Consider the following 26,367-nt stretch of genomic DNA (forward strand, 5'->3'; position numbering starts at 1 on the left):
GAACACGTACATAGTCATCCTAGTTGCTGCCATTAGTCAAATACGAAACACGATTTTACTTTGAAATAATTTGGAACAATAATATCGAACCGAATTACATTGTAGGCCTTTAGAATTATATTATAGTGAGCCATACTTTTATACGTAAAAGAAGTGTATTTGTTGCAGATTATATAAAATAACTTAACTTTATTAAAACTATGTAAAATCAGTGAAGTACTTATTAATACTTTAGCCAATCTGAAATGGCATTTCTACTGGTACTGGATGCTGTCAGTAATACATTCATTATTTAAAAAGTCATAGTTTGTTTGATTCCAACAAAAATAGTTCTTGATTTAAATATGCTCATAATACCAAATTTAGAATGTTAAAAAAAATGCCTTTTCAAGTGCGTTTTATGATACGTCATGTTTGTTATGATTTTTCCTGCAGCGAAACAGTGTTTGATTTCCCCTTTAATTCTTATTTTCATCTCCTTACTACAAACTGGACACTTTGGGGGTAAAGTATGATAAACGGACCCAGTTTTATATATTGATATTGACAAACGATATAACAAACCGATACTGATTTTTGAACAATAACTAACGTATCAACTATAAACACTTTTTCATATAATAAACATATTTTCTTTTATAGATAATAGCAGACAATCAAAAGCTCGTGGAGGACTGAAACAAAGTTTTAAAGGTAGTATATCAGCCGACCTGCTTTGAGATACTCTCTGTGAGTATTTATACAGAAGAGAAGTACGGTTTTCTAGAGAAGATGCTTCAACAACTAGTTGAAAGCAGTTAATCATTGCTACCCAGGAAAAAACATATATAAATAATTACGTATACTTAGTATTTTCTGTTATAAATGTTTGTTATGTTATTACCATTTCGTTATTATTTATGAGTCGTTCTATTTCCAATTCTAATGGTTTGTTTGATTGTTGTAGCTCATTATTATTATTTATGTATATGAATTATTTTAATTTCAAATATGATTGTTGTTTTGTCTATAGATATGTTGTTTTTATTTTAGACGCATATTCAAATTTATGAATATTAATTATTGATAATTACACTAATTAATATAAAAGCTGGTTCCGCTTATAGTACTGTACCCCACTTTGAATTTAAAGGAGCAAGATCATTATCTGTCAGCCATTTAAAAAATTGTTCAACATTTAAAAATAGGCTACATTTTGAAACAACGGTTGCATGTTCATTAGCATTGTTCTTGCCGGTGTCACTAGCCTACTCACTACATTAATAAAATTAAAACAGCTAGCTGGCAATGATTACTTACTTATGAATGTCTGTATGTTATATGTTGTATTCGATAATATTGATAATTATAATCGGTAATCATGATACAATTGTGTTGGTGGAGGCTTGTTATACTGCAGTCTTGATTTGATATTATCTTTCAATCAAGTGTTGGACACTTATTATACTGCATCTGCTATTGTACTTGTGGCTATTACTCAAATACCATACATTTGAGTTTACTTTGTTTTCATTAATTTGGGACAATATTGTTATTTAATACATTAAAAAGAGCTGGCACAAACTTAGTTTGAAGCAACGTCTGACAGCTTGTGTATTTATCTCTTCACAAGGACATTTTTTAACACCTCAGTCTGGGGTATAATATACTGGCGAAGGAACGTTTTTTCATTGGTTCCTCTTCTTTTATGGAGTGGCCTACTGCCATGCACTTAAGCCTTTTGCACACCCCGGAAGCACACCATGAGGTCTACCAGTCTATGATTTCAGTAGTTCCACAAAGCGCCGAAAACAACCTATCAGGTCCTCCTGGGGAAATCCTTGTCCAAACTACCAAAGATGGCGTACTGCTCCCTTGCTATTGTAGGACAATCAAAGAGCAAGTGTTCGGCAGTTTCATCCTGCTAATCACACATTCTACAGAGCGGATCCTGAAGGATGCCGACTTTGTGAACATGCTTCCTCAGGTGACAAGGTCCTGTGATCAAACCTATGACCCGAGAAGACATTGATCTATTGAGTGAGAGAAGGTCAGATGACACTCTGGAGGAAGGCAACTGTAGTACCATTCTGCTCATTCTCATGCCCGGATGCAACCTCCACCTTCTCTCATGTTCTGCGCGAACCCTTCCCATAATTTCAGTTAATTGATTCAGTGTAGTCTGTCGCTTCAAAGTTAAAGGTAGGAGTGATATATTTTTTGATTGTTTTACCTTTTGATAGCCTGTCTGGCTCTTAACACTCTTATTTCTTGTTCTCTAATGTTTGGCGTCAGTATGTTCTCAAGGTGAGCAAATAATGAATTTTGAAAGTTCATTTACTGGGAGTATAACTTTCTTAAGGTCGTCAGTCAAGTATTGAGATATTTCTAGTGCTCTATACACATCAATAGCACCTTTCTACTTGCTGAACTTTATTTCAAACCAAACTGGCATACAGCATTTTAAAATCAATGTAACTATTTCTTTTAATGGATCATAGAAGCTCTCCGTGCTCATGTGAAATTGAAGAACTCCTATCTGCTCAAATGAGTTCAAAAACTTGTATGGCAGGTGAAATCGGGTTAAGATCAAAAAGATATCATAGGTCTTTGCTCAAGAGTTGTTTTAACTCTTCTAGAATTTTGAAATAGATTGTTTGAAAATCATAAGATTTCTCCTAATGAAGGATTTTGGGACAATTGTTTACTCATCCAAATGACTAGAGACATGCCAGAAAGGTAATTCAATGAAATGAAGAAACAAATAGTCCACTGTAGTAGTCATCCAAGATGCAGCTCAAGCTCTAATATGTGTTATTTGACAGTGTGTTATTGCACAGTAAGGCGAAGGCGAACCTCGTAATGAATTGCAGCCAACTGCTCAACTGAATTGTGTGTTGTTTAAAAATACGTTATAAGCTCAATGAATTCGAGTTTCAATTAATCATTTACCTGATGATTACAGATTGGTCTAAGAGAGATAATTATTTATATAATTTAAAAAAATCGACTAAATTTGGAGTTCTTATAAAATTTTGTTGGGCTTCTCCGTCAAACAATAATTTTTAAATGTGTAAATATTGTTTATTTTATCAAACAGTAAAAGTTGTGAGTAATTTTTACTATTGGAATACATAAATATAGCCTAAACATAAATCTTAAAATTAACGAAAACCCAATTTTGGCACGCGCTTACAATCAGCTGTATAAAACCCAGAAAGATAAGTATGCAGAGGATGGGTTTTCTTTCATGAACTACTAACAATGATACAAAATACTTAACTTTAATATTTTTAGATGAAACCCTTGTTGGTGTACATGTGGAACATTTTCATAGGTAAGTACGATGGGGAAGAGTGCATAGATTTTGATTTTTTTCAATGCCATGACAATACTCAGATGGTACTCGATTGAATAAATGACTCATATAAAATTAACAGTCTCAAAATAATATAACAAAATAACATGTATACTAATAAGTATTACGAAGCCGCCAGTATCAAACTGGCTGAATATCAGTATCTAAACTAAATTCTATAAAGATACAAAACATTAAGCACTAAAAATAAAAAAATCAATTTCAAAAATGTTAGTAGTATTAAAAGGAAGGAAAACATTAAGAATAAATGTTATTTTCAGAAAAACAACATATTTATAATTTATACCACACAATTTTTGAAGGTGGCACCAAATTTCAGCTAAACTACGAGTAAAAAGTAATCGAGTGAAAACTGAAAAAGTATATTATATGCAGTTTGATGTTGGATAGGGTTTTTATTTCCAAAATTAAAGAGAACCTTGAAGGTGCATCTCTGAAAGAGCTGAAGCCTATTCCAAAGATTGAATTTGAGAAGTGTTTTGAAGATTGGAAGAAGCACTGGCACTAGTGCATAATATCTAATTGGGACTATATTTAATGTAGAAAAAAAAATATTTAAAAAAGTGAAATTCTCGTTACTTTTTTAACATGGTACCTTATAATTACATGGAAAGGGTACGCCAATCCATGTGTTGCGTAACAAGCTTTGCTGAGGTTGCTTATGAAATTTCAAATCTAGATAGTTTAATTCTTGAGATGTCCTGTGGAAAAATATCTATATGTTGACATAATACAGACAATCATACAGAAATAAAATTTTTGCATCTCCTCTGCTGACAAAGTGTTAGCCAGCTTAGTGATACATTTCATTGACGCTCAGCATAATTCCATGGTTAGAAATGCGCCATCATAGAACTCATTCTTGTCTATATAGAAATGACTTTTAATGAAATCTATCTAGATATATCATGCTACATGATTGATTCATTCACACTATGGTTAATTAAGTTAGGTTTTAAAGCAGTGTTAAAATAAAGGTTTCGGTGAGATAAGGAGGGTACTACTATACAAGAGTGCGCTGTAATAAATCTTGTCACCAATTTGTAGCATTGACTTTCCAAATTTTTTCTTTTACCTTTATGAATAGAAATGTCACAAGTTGAAAACTCAGATGATTGTACTCAGTTTGTTTATCGATTTATGTATTCTGGTCGACATCATGATTACCCATAAGACCAATGTAAAAATATTTGCTGACCCTCAGCTGAATTCCATAGTGTCATGCATCATCATTGAACTCATTGCTGCTCATATAAAAATGAGGTTTCATGCAAAGTTTTTTTGTCAGTTTGTTTTCAAGCTATCATGTGAAAAACATACAGACAGACAAATAGACAGAAATGAAATTTTTCAAGCCTCTCTAGCGATAGGTTTCATTAATGCTCAGCCAATAATCACAGTTTAGTGAGTTATGCAGCAACCGAATCTTCGTTGTAGCTACCTACTAGGTATAATTTCATTATTAAACTATCAAATTCTCTATTAATTATTATAATGTTATCTACCAAACTCCCTTACTCGTTTATTTTGTTTCACTGTTTCATGGCACAATATACTTATTACGTGCAGGGTGAGGCAGACCACCTCTTATTTTTTTGTTACTTTCTATTATCAAAGAAGTATTCTTTCTAAAACTAAGTTACAGTTGTGACTTTTCAGCACATTTAAAATTTTTTTAAATGTTTTAATTTTAGAATATTTCAAGCTTGTAAAACATGAAAAATTCAAATAGCAAGGTATGACTTCATTACATCAATCAATAACTCTCTTAAAAACGAATTTTTAAAATTAAAAATTGACCGTTATCTTTGTTGCACGCTTGACAGCATTTTGAACTCTTGTAGGTTCTTAGTGAATTTTATATATGTTTTACCTTTTCTTAAAAACCTCCGTTAGATGCTGTAATTTAAGTAATTATCATTCCTACAATTTTCTAGGCTCTAATTATTTCGGTCCAACAATTACAGTATTCAAGTAACTTTATTTAGATGTTCAAACTGTAATAGAGTTTACAGTTTGAAACTGAAATTTTCTACAGCCCTTAAGACCTCTTTTCCGTTAATTGATTAAACAGCAGCCCTGATTCGTTACATCATGTCGGCTTGAGTTGTTGGTCATGTTTCAAAACCTATGTTTTTTAACCCTTTAACTGCTGCGTTCCTTGATTCATGGCGACACCTGAGTGCCAGGTTTAGTTACATACTAAGCCCCCCCCTCCAGGGCCGATTATTTTTTTCCCATTTTTAGGAGGTTTTGACATAATACGTTATACACGTTATTTAAAGTTTAATAAATAGAGCAAACAATTTGCAATGTGTACAAATGTTTTAAATAATATCAATTTATTGAATAATTGCAACATAATACCACTACCACACAACTATCTACGAATGAACATCGGAAAACTCCTTTAAAATATCATCGTAACCATTCCAGAACTCGTGTACGATACAATGCACGTGGCATCCAAGTAGTTTAAGTAATGTCCACAAGGTTGCTCCACAAAACTGGACAGCTGTCTTCTATACATTTCTAACTTTAAGTTTATGACACCAAGTAATACAAAATCACAGTTGATAAACAAAAATCAAACAGCTGATAAAATATAAACGAGTATACTTGTGATTCACAAAACGAGTATAGTTTGTTCACAAAACTACAGTCGCACAGCATATCTCGGGCGTGGCGGTTAAATGGTTAACCTTCCCCACAAGTAGTGGACAACTGATATTTTCCAATAGTGGACAGAGCTCCATTTGGTTCCTTCACCCATTTTTTGTTGGAAACAATTTTTCAGCAGTGTATAAGGTAGTAATACTGAATTATTTAAATAATAATAATCGTTTACTAAAAAATTAATTGAAAATTTGGGAGGGAGTGCGGACCCCTTGAACCCTCTTGCTGGCTATACCCTTGTCTCATTATACAAAAAGTGTTTTAAAAACAAGTGGTAGGTCATTTTGAGTAACCTAAGGTAAAGGTTCGATATAACAATGTATTAAGTGCAACAAAATTTTATGAAAATTAATATTTTTGGTGCCATTTCTCAACCATCCAATATAAAGCCAAACTTTAAATACAAAAAAATTAGCTTTTAAGAGAGCTATTGATAGGTGTAATGAGAGTCATAACTTGTATTTGAATTCTGTAGGTTTTTTGAGAGTTTTAAATATAATAAATTTTAATTGTTTAAAAAAAAGTTGCAAGTGTGCTGGAAAGTGACAACTGTAACTTATTTTTAGAAAAAATACTTTTGGATAAAAGTTTGGATTTGTTAAAATATTTAGCAAGGTAATAGTAAAATAAATTATAAAATTCTACAACTTTAATATTTTGGACCACTCTGTATAAAAGAAGTGAAATAAGTTAAAAATGATCATTGAATAGAAAGAGACTTTTATAAACCTTTAAAATGACGTACAGTTTGACCTACCTTGACATTGGGAGTCATGAATATCTTTCAAAAATGACTCCCACCCTCCCAAAAGTGCCATTTTTGGGTATTAAAAATTATTTTTCTGAATTATATCGGGCCTTTTGTTATAAACGGAGAAGATAGTTTTCTCAGTTCAACTGCTGAACGGGTTGGTCTATCTCACCCTGTACAGTACAGGACGTACGTACCGAAAATAGGGGAAAAAGTGTTTATAAAGGTTGATAACTTAACCGAAATTAATTTACTGCATGGTATTTTTCTTCAAATTTTGTACTGCTTTAAAAGCTATGTGGCATTAACTTTGAATAACTTTATTTCTCAGAAAAAAATTTAGTTTTTACCTTTTTGTTCCTTTTTTTCATTACCAAAATGTTTGTATGCTTTTGTAGTTGGTTCATTTCCACAGTAAAATTTGTATTTTAAAATATACATGGATATCCTTAACTCTATTTATTTATATGTGATTGTTCAGTTACCATACACTGACTGTGTAGTTTATATAGGTAATATGCATAAATAACATCAAGCAAATGAACAAATATCCAAAATGTGGATTTCATTCTAATTATGTATTCTTTAATCTGTCAGTTACAAATTTTACTGAATGGCTCTAAGTAAAGGTTTAAATTATAAATTCCCATATTTTTATTGTTTATTCTAATAGGCCATCATACATATTTGTCCTAAAGTACTCACATAAAGATGAATTGATTAGTTTCATTAAATTTTGTGATGGATGTTCTGTCTGCTTAGCCACTATTCAGTTCCTTTTTTGAATAATTTTTAGTTACATTTACTCCCCGAAGGATAGTTGTTTTTTATCCTCTAAACTTGATAAACTTTCAATAATTAAATTATCTCAATAACATAAATATTATCAGGATAAAAAAATGTTCATGTATCTTTCTCTGATTGTAATCAAAGTGTTGTTAACATAACAATATGGCAATGATATTTCACTTAACATTCTGTTTTCTTTTACAGTGCATGAAAAGGGTTTATGAAAGTCTAAAAATATCTAAAGAATGGCTTCAGAAATTTTAGAAAGTTTAGAAACAAAATTTGGTAAACTTCCAAAAGAAATTGAAGAAAATGTGAAGAACTTTAATTACAACAATGCAAATGATGAATACACTTGTATTCCATGTAATAAGGTAATTAAAAAACTTTATAATAAAACCTCTTCAACTTCCATAACAGATTTCGAGGGGCATTTATCGTCTAAAGAACACAAAGAAAACATAGTTCCAATGAGTGTACTTATAGACTGTCTCATGGAAACATTTTCAGGAGAAATCCCACAAATTGTCCTCAACCATATTCTGGTTTTAACCATGGATGACTTTTACTACATCTGTACAATCTGTAAGAAAATGATTGGAGTGAGTAACGATTCTTCAATTACAGAGACAAATTTTTCCTATCACTTGTTGTCTGTGGCTCACACAAAAAATATGAAATTATTCCATGCAATTTTAAGCCAGCTACAAAATATTTATGGTAGTATTCCACCAGTAGTACTAAACAATAGTAGTTTTCTTCAAATTTTTGAAGGTGACAATAAATATCTATGCTCTATTTGTGATGAAACTTTATCTGTAAATCCGTCTGATATTAATAAATCCATTGAGAGTTTTGAGAATCATTTTTATTCCTTAGAGCATATAAATAATGTAAAAATTAATAAAATACTTTCCTTGATTCCTTCGCTGGAAAATTCTTTGCACTTTCCTAGTTATTTGATTACAAGTATTGAGTATTTCAGTAAAAACGATACATACCTTTTTTGTGTATTGTGCAATGAAAATGTGAAGTGCAGTTTGGATACTTATGAGACGGAGCAAAATTTCAAAGCCCACATTTTGTCCGAGTTTCACCAACAAAATCTAAAATTCAGAAGAGATCCAAGTAATGAAGTTTTCATTGAACTTTTGAAAGTTTTTGAGACTTTACCTAGCATTGTTGTGGAAAACTTGGCTTATTTTACACTATATAAAAGAAACCTTACCTGCAGGATCTGTGAGGAGTTCATAATTGAAGAAAGAGACAGTGAAAAGACTCTGAAGAATATAATTAGCCACCTGAAATCTGATTGGCACGATAATAATGTCACTGAAGAAAAACGGAGACAGCAGATGACTGTTCATAGTTTGAAGAATTTATTTGGAAGTGTACCAAAATCTATTCAAGACAATATTGATCATGTAAAATTCTTGGAAAACACAAATGACTTTGAATGTCTATTATGCAATATAGTTGTAGACTCAAAAAAGGGAAAGAAAGTCAAACCTCGGAATGTTGCGTGTAGTTTAGAAAATAATTCTGAAATACATTTCAAAAGTAATAAACATCTAGAACAAGAGCAAAATCTGGACCGTCTTTCTGAATCAATAAGATCTGATCTAGTGGAGATTTTCTGTTCAATTCCACATTTTGTGGTGATTAACTGGGACTGTATTGATTACGATGTGTCCGAAGAGCATTTCAATTGTGCATTATGTGACACCAGGATCATAGTCGATAATGGCGACAAGATGGACATGGTGACATCACAGAATTTTAGAACTCATTTCTTCTCTGCAGAACATTTGTCCGCTGTGAAGAAAAAAGCCAACGAGAAACAAGAAACTGTTGACAAATTTGACACAATATTTGGCAGAGTTCCATCCTATATCCTGAGCAACATTGATCACATAGTGGAGATAAAAGGTGAGTTTTATTGTAAACCATGTGATACAAAATTTGATGTACTTTCTGCTCCAGGAAATATTGAACATTGTTTTTACGAGCATTTGAGTGGGACTCGTCATAAATCATATGTGATGAAATATGAAGTCTCTCATGATGCAGCATTGGAACGCTTGGGTACGAGTTTCTCCAAGATTCCCGAGTTCCTTTTGAGGAACATTTATCATCTTTGCTTGTACAAAAACGTACTGTTTTGTCTGGTGTGCCAGAAATTGCTACCCATTGACGGACAAGATGTGGAAAGCTCAAAACGATTTCTTCGATGCCACATGGATTCTGAACAACACAAAGGTAATGTGAAATTTGTTTAAAACACTTATATTAAACTGCTCTGTGAAACAGGAATTAAATATACATTTAACATGAAATGTTTGTAATGTGCAGTTTATACTTAACGATTTTTGGGTTTTATTCATAAATAAACTGAATGATAGCTGTAAAGTAAAATAGATATTAACTTTTTGAATATGCTATTTAAATATGAACAAAATGTGTGTCAATATTAAAAAAAATAATTTTAGTATTACATTTTGTCTATTATTATTTACTGTTATACATTTAACTTTTATGTAATTTATTATAATATAATTATTAAACAAGTATTTATGACAGTTTTTATTTGTCAAAACTTAATTTTACGCAGATGATTCTGGTTGTTTCCAATTGGCAAGAATTGCCAATGATAAAGTGCCTACATATACATGAAACTACATTGGAACGGACTTTGTTTTAGTTACAAAGCTAATCAACAACCTTTGTTCAATTATAATAATTTACTTTATTAATGGTGCATAATAAATATAAGTACATTAGTGCGAAACTGTTATAGTGATATAACTATAAGGTAGTAATTGCAACATTATGGTAACAATAAAGAAAGATTGTGACTGAAACATTATGATAAAAAATAGTATAAATATCAATTATAATATTAAAATTCAATTCGTGTACAGTAGAGTATGCTTAGTCAACATATATATATATATATATATATATATATATATATATATATATATACGGTATATATATATATATATATACATACACACATTTATGATACAAAATCCACACTAGGGTGTGCACTGCAAAGAAAATTTGTATAAGTGTGTTTAATTTTTGCTTTCCTTACTTATTTATACATTTATTATTAGTTTTATTCTTTGTAAAGGGTAAACCTTTAAGAAGCGAGTTTACTTTCCAACAAGTTATTATGTTAGATTTTTGTAAAAAATAGTATTTAAAGTATAAATTTGTGTTTACCTATGTTTCTTTTGAAATAAACAGTTTCTTTTGTAGATGTGTGTTAACTGATTACCCTACACAATTAACAAAGGTACAAATGTGGAAAAGCCTTTTGTTACTGTCACACAAAATATCATGCAACATTAATATTTAGCTGTTTGTAATACTTATTAAAATGGAATTTTATTGATAACTAACTGATTTCTATTCATTCGTGTTTTATTAATTTGTGGCTGTGTAATTTTCTAAATGTAAATCTTAACATTTTTAAGATGTTGTTGTTGGAAAAGTTAAAAGAACTACCGGACAAATCTCAATAAAAAGATTAAATAAATTTTAACTGTACAAAAGTTATTTCATATTAAAAACAAAATTTTGTTCACTTTTAAAGTTCTTTATTGCCACATAACATTGTTTAGTGAAACCTGTATTTTGCAAAATACTTTAGTATATCCTCCAAAAATGGTATATCCTAGTTTGGTTCACATCTGGGGGGACTGAGGGTGCGGTAGTAGCTGTATACTACCAGACATCCGTAAATATCATCAACTGCAACAAAAAAGATGTTGAAAAAATACAATCTGAGCTCACATGAACTTTTATATATCAATGTTAAAAAATCTTATAATTTTATGTATTATTATAGTTATGGATTAAAGAAGCTATATCCTTTTTATAAGGAGAGGCCAACCCCCTTATAGCATTATTCTGCACATCTTCATGGGTCACTGGCCTGTGCGAGGATCTTATTACACAGAACAAGGAGGAGAATTGATTCAGTACAAGGTTGACGGTACTGATTTTTTTCATTTCATTTCAAAAAGATTTTATTTCACAGTATTTACAAACTTTACAACAGATTTATACAAAACAACAAACAATATAAAACCATCGATCTTGAATGAAATATTTACAAACTTAAAAATAAGTAAATAATAATACAATCTTCAAAAGAAACTAAAAGTAAACTTAACAATCAAAAAGAACTTACAAAAAAAAAAAAATACTAAACTTGATAAGTGTGAAATAAAATAGAGCATCCAATAGGCAAAAGCCCGATGAAGGATGCGCATCAGATTAAACTACCATAATAAAACTAAACTCAAAGAAGGAATGAAACCGCTACATAAATAATATATTAATAAGAAAACCATACAAAATTTTTAAAACAGGTCATGAACGTAAAAATAAAAAGATTAATTAGAATTATAAAAGGTGATAAAAATAAACTAAAATGTACACATTATTCATTATTTCATTCAAAAATTTTCAGAAAGCACTCGCAATTTATCCAACGAAAATAAAAATATTTTTAAACTTTTTAAAAATGATTTAATGGTGCTAAGTCACAGACAGGATTTGAATCTGCGCTATCTTTAATTCAGCCCCAAAATCCAACACCTTAGAAGTTGGACTTTGTTCTACCTTGGCTATCAGCTCCACATAAGAACGTGGTGAAAGTGCTATTGCACTGTTAGTGTTAACAGTATACAGGTGATGAGTGTCATTTTCACCTACTGAAATCCAGACCAGACAGTTCTCTTCCAACAAGTTTTTGCACTTCATCAAGGGAATGTATATGAAATTTAGTTTATTTTTACTGATTAAGAAAATTGTATTTATTCTTTACCAATGTAAGAATGTTTGTTAGCTCTTGAAATGACAGTTTGAAATGCCTTAAATAACAAGTTATTTGTTATTATTTTTACACACTAATTTAAAAATGTTCAAAGAAATTCATATTTGCTATTGTAGTATCTATTATATATAATATTACCCTCTATAATCTATATATAATTTTGACGTATAAAGCTTAAGCGCCACTTTTCCCGAGACCTAAAAAATTTGGAAAAATCTTTGTATGAAAAAGTGGTGGGAATGCACCCAACAAAGTATGAAAAAATAATAACTTTTAAATTTGGATTGTTCAAAAATATTTAAAAATTTTGTCTAGTTTTGGTAAAATCTTGAACCTATAAAAGGACAAATCTCTGTACTGTGTTTTTATATGTAAACTGTGCTGCAGTGTATCGTTTTAACTTCATTAAAACACAATACTTACTTGTCAAGAAAAGACTTATCAATATCAACCTCAAGTCGAATGTATTGAAATCAGTGTCAAAGGTAAGTCTGATGAAAAAAGACGGAATAAACAGCACTTCTAGGATGGCCATGAAAAACGTTGAAACCAACCACCAAGGAATTAGTTTGGCCTTCTCCTGTAACAGAATAAATCTTAACATGAAGAATAAGGGCGCATGCAAGGATTTTAAACCTAATGTTGTAAGAGGTCTTGTAAACATGACATATTCATCTCATTTTTGGATTTGGGGATCCCTTACTAATTTATGATGACAAAAAAAGTTATGGACTTCCTTTAATTCCCAATGGACTGACTTCCTTTAATTTTATTTATTTATCCTCGGTAGCCACTTCAAAGTCTCAAGTAGTTTGTTTTGAGGTTCTGCGCGCCTGGTTCCCCCGTTCTCCGGAAGTGAAGCGACACGCCTCCCCCCATCTGGACAACTCTCTGCCACCCCTGGTTCATCCTTTGATATTTTTGTTTTGTAAAAAGAAACCCTAAGTTCATCAACGATCTCACTTTCTTTCAAGCTCAGACTCGCAGCGCGATACTTGGAGCGAACTTTGTTTTCTGTCTATTAAAAAACCTATTTTGGATTGCTTTGAAAACTAAATAGTTCCTTCTTATGGGTTTTCAATGAGAAGGTCTGTGTCACATATTATTTTTGAAATTTAGGCTATGGTAATAGTTGAATACACCAGTGGGCCAAGGCCCATTGGTTTCACCTTTCCTAATATTACTTATTACAGAGTCTTTTTTAATTTTACCTACATCTCTATAATTGGTGGAATTCCCTCCTCTTGGAAATGAATGAGGAACGGAAGCTCAGAGGGTGAAGGTCAACTCAAAAAAGGGGGGTCGGGGTATAGAAAGAAAAATAATTCACCTTGTATATGGGGGACAGCCATGTGGACAGACGTTTGTTTATGGCGTAGAATAAATGAGTAAAATGGACGCTCGAAGTGAGAGCCAGTGTTTGTTCCGTACGGGAAAGGCCTCTTTTCTTTTTGATCGGAGCATGCAGGCGAGCCGACGGTGCGAGTGAGAGTCCTGCGGATTTACTTGGTAGTGGTGGGGGGACGACAAACCAAGTTTCAGATGATAGATTAGTATCTCGGTCTGACGCAAACAAAAATTTGACTCGTTGGCCGGCATCCGAAGAAGGGGAGACGTCCGGATGTGGGTTGAGACGCCTTTCAGGTTTTGATGACGTAATCCAAAAACCCTTTAATTAAAGAACAAAACGAAAAGATATAAAACATGAATGTTTTTATAACCAAAAGAAAAAATTTGGGCATATACCTAAGGCTTAAACTCAATAGCTTGATAGAAGCTGTTAACACCACTCATTGGCCTACATTTGAACCAGTTCAGGTAAAAGATGGTCTTGTGTAGCCTAATAAATAAGTAATGTACATAAGTTTAATGGGAAATCAAAATGTGTCAAATTCAAAAAAACAAACTAAAACACAACCATGAAATAGAATAACGATTAAAAAACTTGGCCACACTAAACCAAAAATATCAAAAACAATCAAAAAACAATCAAATTTACAAATTTGAAAAGATCATCCATCTGAAATGTTAGAGAAGTCTTCTTATTAACGAATGGGGGTCCAAATTTGAAATCTTCCTAGAAGTAGAAAGACCTGACTTTTTTATTGTTAGTGAACATGGGCTAGAACTCTGAACCAAATCAATAAGCAAATTTTCAATTTTATAAAGAGTTTTGTTTTAAAGTATGCGCTAGTGAAGAGAAATAAACATGAAAATGGGTGGGAGTAGCTATTTACATGAAATAAAACAACAATTCTAAAAACCAATCCGTTCGAAACATAAGGAAAGAATTTATCGGAAAAATAAAGTGTTTTGGAATGTTGTGAAATAAAAATTGGGACCCTCTGGAATAGAAAAATATCACTTGATAGCTGGTATCTACAGTAAGTCAGACAGTTGTTTTTCATAAATTACTTTATATTGTGTTAAACTAAACCAGTACTCTCAAAAATTAAATCGACAAAGACTTTAAACAAAATATAGTAATTGGAGGAGGCTATAATATGAATATTCTTCAAAATGAACAAACAATGCCCGTACTTTTAAAAAATTGCGACATTGTATAGGATAACTTTTTCACTAATTTAGTAGTTACACTTACCAGCAATATATTATTGAACCACTAATTATCTGACACACCAAGCAATAGAAATTACGGTAAACACATATACCAAAAGGACAAACTGAAAAATAAAAAAATCAAAGATTAGATCCCTCAAACATGAAAAATTATGCAGGAAACCTGCAAACTTAGGACTAAAAACTTGAAAACTAGATGGGATGTATTAAATGATAAAACAGGACCCACACAAAAAATATCAAGAAATTTTGTTGACACTTTTTTATATTACTTTAACTATCTCATGTCCGGAAAAAGAAAACTATTTTAAAAGAAAAGTATTAAAATTGAATGTGGAAAAAAACTATGAGTAGGTGATGACACGTAAAGCTGAAAATTGGTCGTCGAACATTATAATCACGTGGTTACAATTTAGAAATACTGAAAATAAAGAAATATAACAAAGGGGCTCACTGATAAATACATATAGACAAGTTGTAAACTTTGATACCAAGCAGCAGCCTGGTTTAACCAGAGAATTGAAAAAATGCCTCTCAAACAAACCAAAAGAATCTTGGAAATTGTAAACCAGCACAGAGGCCTCTACATCCACTAATGCTAAAAATTATAATTTTACGTCAAGGGAATGAATGTATTAAAAAATCCTAAAGACAACTGTGATATGAATTAGCTAGTTATTTTGTAAAATGTTGGCCCCCCCCCCAAATGGTTTTTACCCCAAAGTCCCCCCCCCCCAGGCAGGGAAACTTGACTGCAACAAAACATCATAAAAATCCAAACATAATAAAACCGGACTAAGTTTGTAATTAAATTTTGATATTGGTAAATGAAGAAAAAAATTTTGAAAAAATTTTTAAAACTTTTTCTCCTAAAATCATCAGACAGGACTTGATGTGTCGTTGTATGAAAGTGCAGTAATCATTTCTGCCAAATGACGATTTAAAATGGTACCTCTCGTCAGCCTGATAAATGCCTCACTCTCCGGGCGGGTGTTTTTTCCGGACGGTTGGCAAGGGTGGCCAAGGTCAGACCACTTTGTTAAGGGTGGGGATGGTGGTTGGAGGGTTGTGAACTATCGTCCATTATCCCTACTACCAATTTTTTTCCAAATTTATCGAAAGAGCTGTTTGTGACCAAGCTGAATGCCTATCCTAGAAGATTATAATCTCTTGGTTGGCTGAGCAGTTATGGTTTTGAGAAAAAACACAAATACGACAAAAAATTGGCAGCTCATTGATTTCATAAACGACTGTATCGATGCGAGTTGATGCGGGGGAGATCGTTCATGGTTTGCTATGCCGATCTCTCGAAGGGGCTTTCGACTGTGGTTGATGCAGACACACTCATCCAAAAAATTGAGAATGCTATGGGCATTTCCAAAATCCAGATGTTGGGTTGGTTCTTCCTCATTACCCTGCGAAACCGATTCCAGGTGGTAGAGATCCAACACGAGTCAAAATTCAAACAAAATTCAAAAATTATCGCTCAAACACCCTGAACTGATCCAGTGTGGGTGGTACCTACAGGGCATCAATTCTAGGACCAAATTGCTTTTTTTGATTTATATAAACGACATCGCAGATGTCGTTGTCTCTGAAAAAAATCTTTTCATTTTTGCAGAGATACCACTCTTATCCACCCAAACAAAAGAAGTAGGGAGGCTCTCGAAATTGAACTCTTTTCACCAAAATCCAACAATATTGTCACAATTTATTTTCCCAAAATTTTCTCAAACTCAACCACAGAAAAAAACTAAATGCCATGGTCAATTCAGACCCAGCAAAGGAAAATTCCAAAAAACTCAGAGCTTTTCAGGAGCCCCTGGCTTTTGCATTTGGGTGATCGTTGTAGTTGGATACGACCACAACAGCAAAATAACTGTTGGGGTGGACGTTGGACTAGGGTTGTGTGTTGGACCTGAGCAGTTTAGGTTCATTAGAATGCAAGCTCTCAAAAGGAAATTCTTTGTCATTCGAAGGCCTACAGTGCTATTCAAAAATCTGAAACTCGTGAAAAAATGTCTACCACTGCTTGGTCGAATCGGCACATCTCCTACTCAATCGCCTGTGGGGAGCAAAGGAAGAGTCAGCCTTGCAGCAAAATTTTCATTGTTCAAAAAAATGCAATCAGAGCAATGCTGAGACTGCCCCCTCAAGTCCCATTGCAAGCAACAACTTTCAAAGGCCCTGGAAATCTGTACTAATACCTAGTCTTTAGCATTTTATGGAAATGGCAAACTACATTAAGTTCAACCATCTTGAATTTGTTAATAACACCCATAGGTACAATACTAGAACACAAACTATTTGTATTCTGAGCAGCGATAACCTAAAAATGTTATTGAAACAAATCCAACTCTACTCAGGTCTTAAAATGTTATCAAAAGACTACCACTTTTCCATTAGAAACATAATTCCAGTAAAACAAATTCAAAGAGGTTGAACTCAAAGATTTTTTAATAAAAAAAGTTTATTACACATTGGTCATTGTCAGAGTTTTTAACAGGAAAGTTAACAACCCCCCCCCCCGTGACCCTTTCCCTAGGGCACTAATGACTCGTCCAACGCCGTTACCAAGGCCAACTGGACTTGAATCAGTACAAGTACAAGTAAGTAAGTACAAGTATCTCTACAGCTCACAACCATACATCAAGCATTGGCCCTAATACTCCTTTATAAAAGGCTTGCAGCATACTTAAACTTAACCACAATTAATTAGTTATGTTCAAAATTTCAAACTTGGTAATTATGACCTTAAACGGCGAAGTAGTCTTCTACTTAATACTTTTGTTCAGATTTTTATTAATCCTGAGTTTCTGACATTTCCTCTTCTTCACTCCATTCAAGCTTCCCTGTCCTACCCAAAAGTCCTTTTAATGACAAGAAGATAATCTTTTCCCTTGAGAGAAGAAGTGTTCACTGAACCACTCACTAATTGTCATTGTTACTGTAAATCCTCTTCAGTATTGATATGCTATTCCCCTTCTCCAGTACTAACACCAGCATAAGTCATTGTTTAAATTTTCTCTCCCAAACGCAGATACCTTTGAACAAAATAAAACACAAGAGAGCCCCACACCTGAACCCTGAGGATGGTTACCTGCTTCTCTTTTTTGAGTCACAATACTCAACTCTGCTGTCCTCCTCCTAAATACTTCCTGAGAACCTCTGCAACAATCTTCTCATCTTTTCTTATTATTGTTATAAATCTACTCAGAATAACTCTGTTTACATTCTATCCATAATATAAACCAACAAGACATTGTCTAAGCATTTACTTACACACCCACACATATGCCAGACTTATTTGATTAACCTGTCTGCTTGAATACTTCTGAGGAAAAATACTTGAATATGCTAACATCATATTCCTTGTGATGACGAAATATCATGATCACGTCATTGTGAGGACCGTGGAGGCCCCTATCACGTCCCTACTACTGTAGAATCGCTTTGAATTACTTTTCTTTATCCAGCCTTAAGCATAATTCCTTCTTCTGAAAGTTTTAAGGATTAGTCAGTTTCCATCATGTTTAAATTCAAATTCAAATATTTTATTGTCGTATTATTTACATAAACATTGACAAAATCATAATTCAGCTCATTAGCCAAGTCAAAAACTTATAACTAATTAGTTAAATTATTCCTAACTTAGATTAAAAGAATATATAAATAAATATTACACATAAAAATAACACAAAATAGAGTTAAAACAAAAACAGAGTTCCAGCAAAAATAAATGGTAAATTTATACATTATGAAAGAAAAGTAGCTACATAATTGTATTGATTTACTTTGAAAATAACAAACCATTCAACTAACTAGTTACTTAATTAACTAATATTCAATGACAAAGCTTTAACATAATAACATAAATAAATAAATAGCAAACAATTGATAAATTAAATTTGAACATATTGTCAAACAAAACAGTAATAAAAGACTATGCATTAAAAACTAAATAACAACAATATTATTATAAAAAGGAACAATATCAACATAACACTAAAAACTGCATAGTCAATGCAACAATATGAGTTTCCACATAGAAATGGACTGGCAAGTAATGCGAATACTTAAAATGTATAATATTTCTAATTTTGAAAAATTCTTCACTGTTATAGAAAGGGATAGGCTACAAAGAAGGGATAGTTTTGTTTTAAAATTGTTTATAGGATACAGTTAGATTAGGTGTCTTAAATGGTTGTACACTTTTAATGATAGTACATTGTGACTTTTGTGTTTTACTGAGTCTGTGAAATTATATTATGTTGTAGTATTATATTTGTGTAGTGAATTTTGAGGTGTCAAAATATGTGTTATGATTATGATGTTGATCGCTTTTTTGTATAATTAGAATGTCCTGTATCCTGCTACAGTTGCTCCATATAATTAAACCGTACCTGAAGACTGACTGAAAATACGCAAAATATGCAGAAATATTAAGTAATTTTTTAGGAACACAACCCATCAGTTGCCTCAACAGAAAGACTACTGTGGACGGCCTGCCCGAAACAATCTATATGTTGCCTCCAGGTCAGGTGGTCATCAACTACATTACCCTGAAACTTTGATTGGCTCGTTAGAGCTTCATGGCCACTATTGACTGTAATTACTGGTTTTAGACTAAAAGATTAAGAAAAAAAACCATTTGCATTAAACCACTTTGCATCGTCCAAAGTATTTTTTGGTATCATTTTAAACTCCTCTAGATTACTGTACGTGACAAAAGTTGTATTGTTTGCATAGAGTAGTGTAGTTGCTTGAATGGAGTACGGAAAATCATTTACCCTCAATAGAAACAACAATGGTTCCAGTACCAAACCTTGTGGAACCCCATCTTCGGCAATAGCCTCCTCCGACCACAGGCCATCCAGACAGACTCTTCTGTTTTAAAAATATGAATGATCTAATTTACTAAGCAGATCATCATGGTTGACATATGGTCTCTGAGTGCTCCCTGCTGTAGGTAGCTGATGGCCACTAAAATATCCAACTGAGCTCCCGGTCTCAAAATCCATTGAATTGTTATTCTGAGTTACTATTTATTACAACAGATTACGTGTCAGTTCTAGTTCAAATACATGGATCTCTATGATTGTTATGAAGAAATGTTCTTGACATTAAGGCTTTGAAGACACTCGCAAATTATTGTTAATAATGTGTTGTTTCATACCAAGTCTAAAATATGTGTGGAAATCAATGCATTCATATGTTGTACAGGATAATTATATGAAAAACGTTTTTAGTCTGAGGCTCCGACTGCTTGGCTCAAAATAAGCTGAAGACCATCATAGGTAAAAGTGATTCCATAGAATGTTCATAGCAACTGCGATAAAATTCATACACTCGTAAGGCATCTAGATTTCATTCGGTTCAATTGGCTCTAGCAATGGAAATGACCTTTTACCATTTTACATTTACCTGCAAAAACATTCATTCCAATTTTTAATATATGCAGTACAAATTGCGACCGCAATCACGGTGATACACATAGAGAATTGTTTACTCATAACATTAGAAATCCAATTAGCAATTACCTTATTCAATGGTGTATACAGTACTTGATTTATAAAATTCTAAGAATTGGTGGTATGGAATTATGGAAGTACCTTTGCTACACTCTTTATTACATGGTTCCATATACTGAATTGCTTGTGTGCAAAGCAAGAAAAATACTGAGAGCAAAAATAATTCATCCAGTAACAAAACTATCTATGAAAACAATTGATCAAACTTTAACGGAACATTAGAATAATTGTCTGTGCAGGTAAATCCACCTTCACTGGGTAGGGTTTAAAAGAGTCTTAGAGAAAAGTCTGATATACTTACGGTGTTCGGCGAGCACAGCTAACCACAATGACGACAAGAATATCGTGAATACACTTCCCACCTGTAATAACATAGAAGAGATGTGTTGGACGAAAGGTTCCAAAATATAACAAGTTCTAACAGAAATCTACTTATTTATCATTATTTATGGAAATCAAGTTTAAATATAGGTTACGAATAATTTATTTAGAAGTTGCAATTAAGTGTTTTATTGAATAAACAAGAAGAATCTTATGCAATGCAAAGTAATTTTGAGAGGACTTGAATTTTAGAAATATTACAACATTTTTGGATTGTTTGGGAAATTTTGATTGGGATTTTATGATGGATACAACATGATTTGAATATTAAATTTAGTGAAGGATTTTTCTTAATAAGCTGGAGTTTCTCATATAACATGTTTACCAAAATTCTAATGTACGTAACAGATATCCGTGAATCTCTTCATTTTGAATAAACATGGAATGGGATTTTTAATTTTTTCAAAGTTGTACTATTATGTATGGACTTTTACAAAATAACTTTTACTATTTAATCAGTCTTCAGACATTTCGCCAAGATCATTTTTAATAAGAATTTGAAGTTGTTAAATTGAATATGTATAAAAATGCACTACATGAACCTAATTCGTAAAAGCTGGAATTTCAGTAAAAACTTTTTGTTGACTGTACATAATGTACATAAAGATATTTATGCATATATATGTGTCAGAGTGTACTATATTTTAATGTTTCTTTAATACTTCTCTATGACCAGTTATTTCGACAGATTACTCTTATCAAAACCTAAACATTCAAAACTTGTAATTTTGATTGATTTTCAGTTGGATAAATTATGAGTTGTTCTATTTTTTTTTATCATTAAGCGGTGTATTTCAGGATATGTTTTCATGATACCAAGAGTGTAAATGTAGAGTATAAACTTGAATGAAGTAAAATTATCTGTACTTCAGCACTTTATTTGAGAATATAGCTTAACATTGTGTGTATTCTTAGCCTGGGACTCAGGATTAATATTATAATTTTCCTAATTAAGATTAAGCTACCTATTCTACTTTCCAATACTGATTGTTTAATTGACCTAAATTATTCAGAACAGATACAATGTTTTGACAGCTAGCAGAATATTATAATACTAATGTATAAAAAAATTAAAATATGTACAAATCAGAGGCAAATTTTCTCAATACACAGAAAACTTGTGGAGAACACATTCCAGGTGTTCAAAGATAGACCCTTTTTCATATGAATATATGGGTCCATAATTAGCTACAAACAAATTAGATATTTAAATTTCTCATACTTCTACTAGGATGATTTTGAGAAGCGCTGCTCTCAAGTTTAACAGAGAAGGTAGGTACAAATGCAAAATCATATTTTGTAAAAATAATTTGTTATGAGAGTTGAAAATAAACAATTCTAACGCTGTTGTTGTTTTGTTACAACAAACTACTATTTAGAACATTGAATTTGAAGTTGAAGCCACCATTTGAGCATTGCTCAGATAGACCGACGATAGAATGATATCAAGTTTGGACGCCTGTAGGTACAAAAGGAGGAGGTCTTATGAATCACATTTATAACGAAAAAAATAGTTTTCTCTTTGACCTTAAGCATATTTCGAGAGGACCTACATACCTTCTGAAACATTATATGCATAGCATTTTACCTTCTAAGTATGAAATACCGTATTTGATAAGTTTTGCTATGAACGTGGGTTTCTGTTGTCAATTCATGGAGATTCACATTTTCTGTTATAACAGGTAAAGGGATTTTAGAGCAGATTTTTAAGCAGCTTTCATCTGCTGGTTACATGAGTGTTCAGCTTTTTTAATTTGTAAATTGACAAACTGCATATTTTCAGTTTGCTACTTACTGTTGTCCACTAAACTGAGAGGCACGTATTCGAATACTCACCAAAGCCATGAACCCAAAGAGTTTAGCTCCTGTTCTGAGGGACAGACAACAGCAACAACTCTTTACTTCTGGAATACGCAGCATCATCCTGGAGACGTTTACAAGTTTCACCTGTGAATAAGCGTTTAGAATATTAATCAATTATTTACGAAAAAGAAAATTGTGGTCAAGAGTGCCTTTTAAAGGAGAAGTCGATTTGGAATCCCGCAGTCGCTGAGTGATGGATAATGTACATGTCAATCGTAATCAATCTGTATATTGCAAAATCAACGAAGAAATCTTTCAAACGTTCTAAGCATGGGTTTGTCTTTCGCTGAACAAAATTCCATTATGTACTTACAGAAGGAAAAAATTTTTACTGCAGGGTTGGTCTAGTGTCCACTTTTTATAATGAAATCTAAATTGGGCGCATTACTTTTAGAGCAAAACGTTTTGTTTATATATGGTTCCCTTCACCCCTGTGTACAGTATTTAAATGACATTATACTGAATTTTGTTTACAATATTGCAAAATGACTTCAATGTGCTTAAACAATTTTATATTAATTTCCTCAAGATAAAGACTGACAATCAATATGTTGACAATCCTGATCACAAAAATTGGGTGTTATGAGTAAACTCTTTGCTTGATTTGAGATGGTATCCACAGGAACAGCTTTCCAATATTAAATCATTATTTAATATTCCAAGACCACTGAGATGATTCAGTTTTGATAGTTAAATATCTAAGAATCAAGAACTAGCAACAGTTTTACGTATATTAAATGATGAAAAGAAAGTCTTTAACATTTTCTAAAAATCGTGGAAATAACATAACATATGTAGAAATTAAACGGAAGGAAACATGTATGAACAATTACATTTTTGAAATGATAAAACAGACGTATCTTTAAAATCTTGTTATTTTGAGTTTGATATTTATCAGGATAGATTTAAGCTTCAATACATCAATGCATAGATTTGTTACTAACTGCTTTGGAAATGTCGAACAGAACTATGCCAAATATGTACTCCTCACATTAACAGTTTCTTTTATGTGAACACATTGTCAAGATGATACTGGTATGTATGCTGAGGCAGTAGGGAACATTAGGAACAAGATTCTCAGTTTCGCACAAAGAGTTAAGAAAATCTAAAAGTTCTGATAATGAAAAATGTGGCTTTGTGTATTTAATCCGTTAAGAAGGTTTAACTACCATTTATTCATAACTTGCCATTATTTAACATTGTATTAAATAAAAACATTGAAATAATGATTGCTTTGATACACAATATAAAATATGAGGATTGCAATCCCTAAACATTTGTTAGTTTAAACTTGTGTATTACATTTACTTACTGAATGTTATAAAATGTGGTTTTAGCACACACTATATAACATATAGTACTGTAATAGCGTTGATGTAGGAGTAGACAGTAGTCATCCTTGATTATTCATAAATAACAAGCATTGATTAACAAGTCAGCTATATACACTTCACAGTTTGAACAACCACTCCAAAGTTTGAACAACGCTAATGACTGAGAGCGAGGCAGCCACTGGCACCAGTCTACCAATTATCCATTTCTAGGCTTAATGATCACAACAGGATGGTACTCCTCCACTGACCCCTGCCAATGCCACTGCACTACCGTCGCCAGGACTCGGAGAGATGCAGCCACTGCCAACAATACACCAATTATCCCCTCACTCGTTTATTGACAATCAGACCAACAGGATGACACTCCTCCACTGCCACTGCACTTTCGTCGCCAGGACTCGGAGAGATGCAGCCACTGCCAGCAATACACCAATTATCCCCTCACTCGTTTATTGACAATCAGACCAACAGGATGACACTCCTCCACTGCCACTGCACTTTCGTCGCCAGGACTCGGAGAGATGCAGCCACTGCCAGCAATACACCAATTATCCCCTCACTCGTTTATTGACAATCAGACCAACAGGATGACACTCCTCCACTGCCACTGCACTTTCGTCGCCAGGACTCGGAGAGATGCAGCCACTGCCAGCAATACACCAATTATCCCCTCACTCGTTTATTGACAATCAGACCAACAGGATGACACTCCTCCACTGCCACTGCACTTTCGTCGCCAGGACTCGGAGAGATGCAGCCACTGCCAGCAATACACCAATTATCCCCTCACTCGTTTATTGACAATCAGACCAACAGGATGACACTCCTCCACTGCCACTGCACTTTCGTCGCCAGGACTCAGAGAGATGCAGCCACTGCCAACAATATACCAATTATCCCCTCACTCGCTTAGTCACAATCAGACCAACAGGATAACACTCCTCCACTGCCACTGCACTTTCGTCGCCAGGACTCGGAGAGATGCAGCCACTGCCAACAATATACCAATTATCCCCTCACTCGTTTATTGACAATCAGACCAACAGGATGACACTCCTCCACTGCCACTGCACTTTCGTCGCCAGGACTCAGAGAGATGCAGCCACTGCCAACAATATACCAATTATCCCCTCACTCGCTTAGTCACAATCAGACCAACAGGATGACACTCCTCCACTGCCACTGCACTTTCGTCGCCAGGACTCAGAGAGATGCAGCCACTGCCAACAATATACCAATTATCCCCTCACTCGCTTATTGACAATCAGACCAACAGGATAGTACCCCTCCACTACCAATGCCAATGCCACGGCACTCTCGTCGACAAGACTCGGAGAGATGCAGCCACTGCCAACAATATACGAATTATCCACTCACTCGCTTATTCCAATCAGACCAACAGGATGATACTCCTTCACTGCTAACCTAACTAAACTGTATGAGATTCACGTAGAAATTTTCCTAGATTTGCTGACTGTTGCACAGGCTGCAGGGTTCTCAATAATTCAGAGCAGAAATAACAGAGATCTTAATGAAAATAAAAATTAAAACTGTTAAATAAAATCTCTTTTCGATCAAAAATTAACCAGGTTTATGGCTAATATTAAGTAATATAAGTAATATTAAGTAATATAATCTTCTATATATATAAAAATGAATGTTTGTATGTTTGTCCTTTATGGAATCGTGAACTATTGGACCGATCATGATGAAAATTTGTACGTATATGTATTTTTCCACGGAGAAGGTTTATAAGCTATGCCCATCCCTTTCCCGATTCAGGATTCCGCCCCACTGGTTACAGAAAATACCCATAAGAAATGCATTGCAGCAAACATATGTTAACGTCTTTTCAAATTTTTAATCAGCTGTTCTTTGTAAACATATATATTACACTTATAGTTTTAAAGCATAGAGTAAGCTTAAGAGAAACGACAAATTTTGTTTAAAACTGTTTTTGCAATCACTGTTAAACATAGACTTTACTATCCAGATAATACAATTCAAATTTGACGTAAAAATTCACCTTTAACTGCAATATTTATTTAATATAAACCATGCTCATGCTTGATCAGAAGAGTAATGCAGATATCATAATTACTATCTTACGTTGGCTACAAATATAAAGAATGTTATAAAATCAACCTTAGTTGTTTTTTTTGACAGAAGTATGGTTCTCAAAACTCCGTGTGTACATATTCTCTCGATCGAGACAACAAAGCAAGCTCAATCGTGGCATCGGAGATATAACTAAT

At 33.0% G+C, this 26,367-nt stretch overlaps 1 protein-coding gene and 1 long non-coding RNA gene across 5 annotated transcripts in view; one reads left to right on the forward strand and one right to left on the reverse strand.

Moving 5' to 3' along the window:
• The window catches only part of LOC124363007, a 32,084-nt gene extending 21,247 nt beyond the window's left edge, over positions 1–10,837 (forward strand). For 3 of the 4 annotated variants that reach the window (XM_046818056.1, XM_046818053.1, XM_046818055.1), the window contains exon 2: positions 7,779–10,837. In XM_046818056.1, the coding sequence (XP_046674012.1) occupies positions 7,820–9,853 (2,034 nt within the window). In that variant the 5' untranslated portion in view covers positions 7,779–7,819 and the 3' untranslated portion in view covers positions 9,854–10,837. Of the gene's footprint in view, positions 1–1,886; positions 3,317–7,778 lie in introns of those variants that run through there. The other variant, XM_046818057.1, reaches the window with a different exon arrangement.
• Positions 10,838–11,167: 330 nt separating this feature from the next.
• On the reverse strand, positions 11,168–24,967 carry LOC124363008. Its single transcript, XR_006922513.1, has 5 exons — positions 24,091–24,967; positions 22,752–22,862; positions 20,836–20,896; positions 12,847–13,003; positions 11,168–11,333 (listed from the first exon to the last, which is right to left on the reverse strand). It is a non-coding gene; the product is annotated as an uncharacterized LOC124363008 (long non-coding RNA).
• Positions 24,968–26,367: the final 1,400 nt, after the last annotated feature.

Source organism: Homalodisca vitripennis, chromosome 5 (assembly GCF_021130785.1).
Source record: "Homalodisca vitripennis isolate AUS2020 chromosome 5, UT_GWSS_2.1, whole genome shotgun sequence".
Taxonomy (NCBI): Eukaryota; Metazoa; Arthropoda; class Insecta; order Hemiptera; family Cicadellidae; genus Homalodisca; species Homalodisca vitripennis.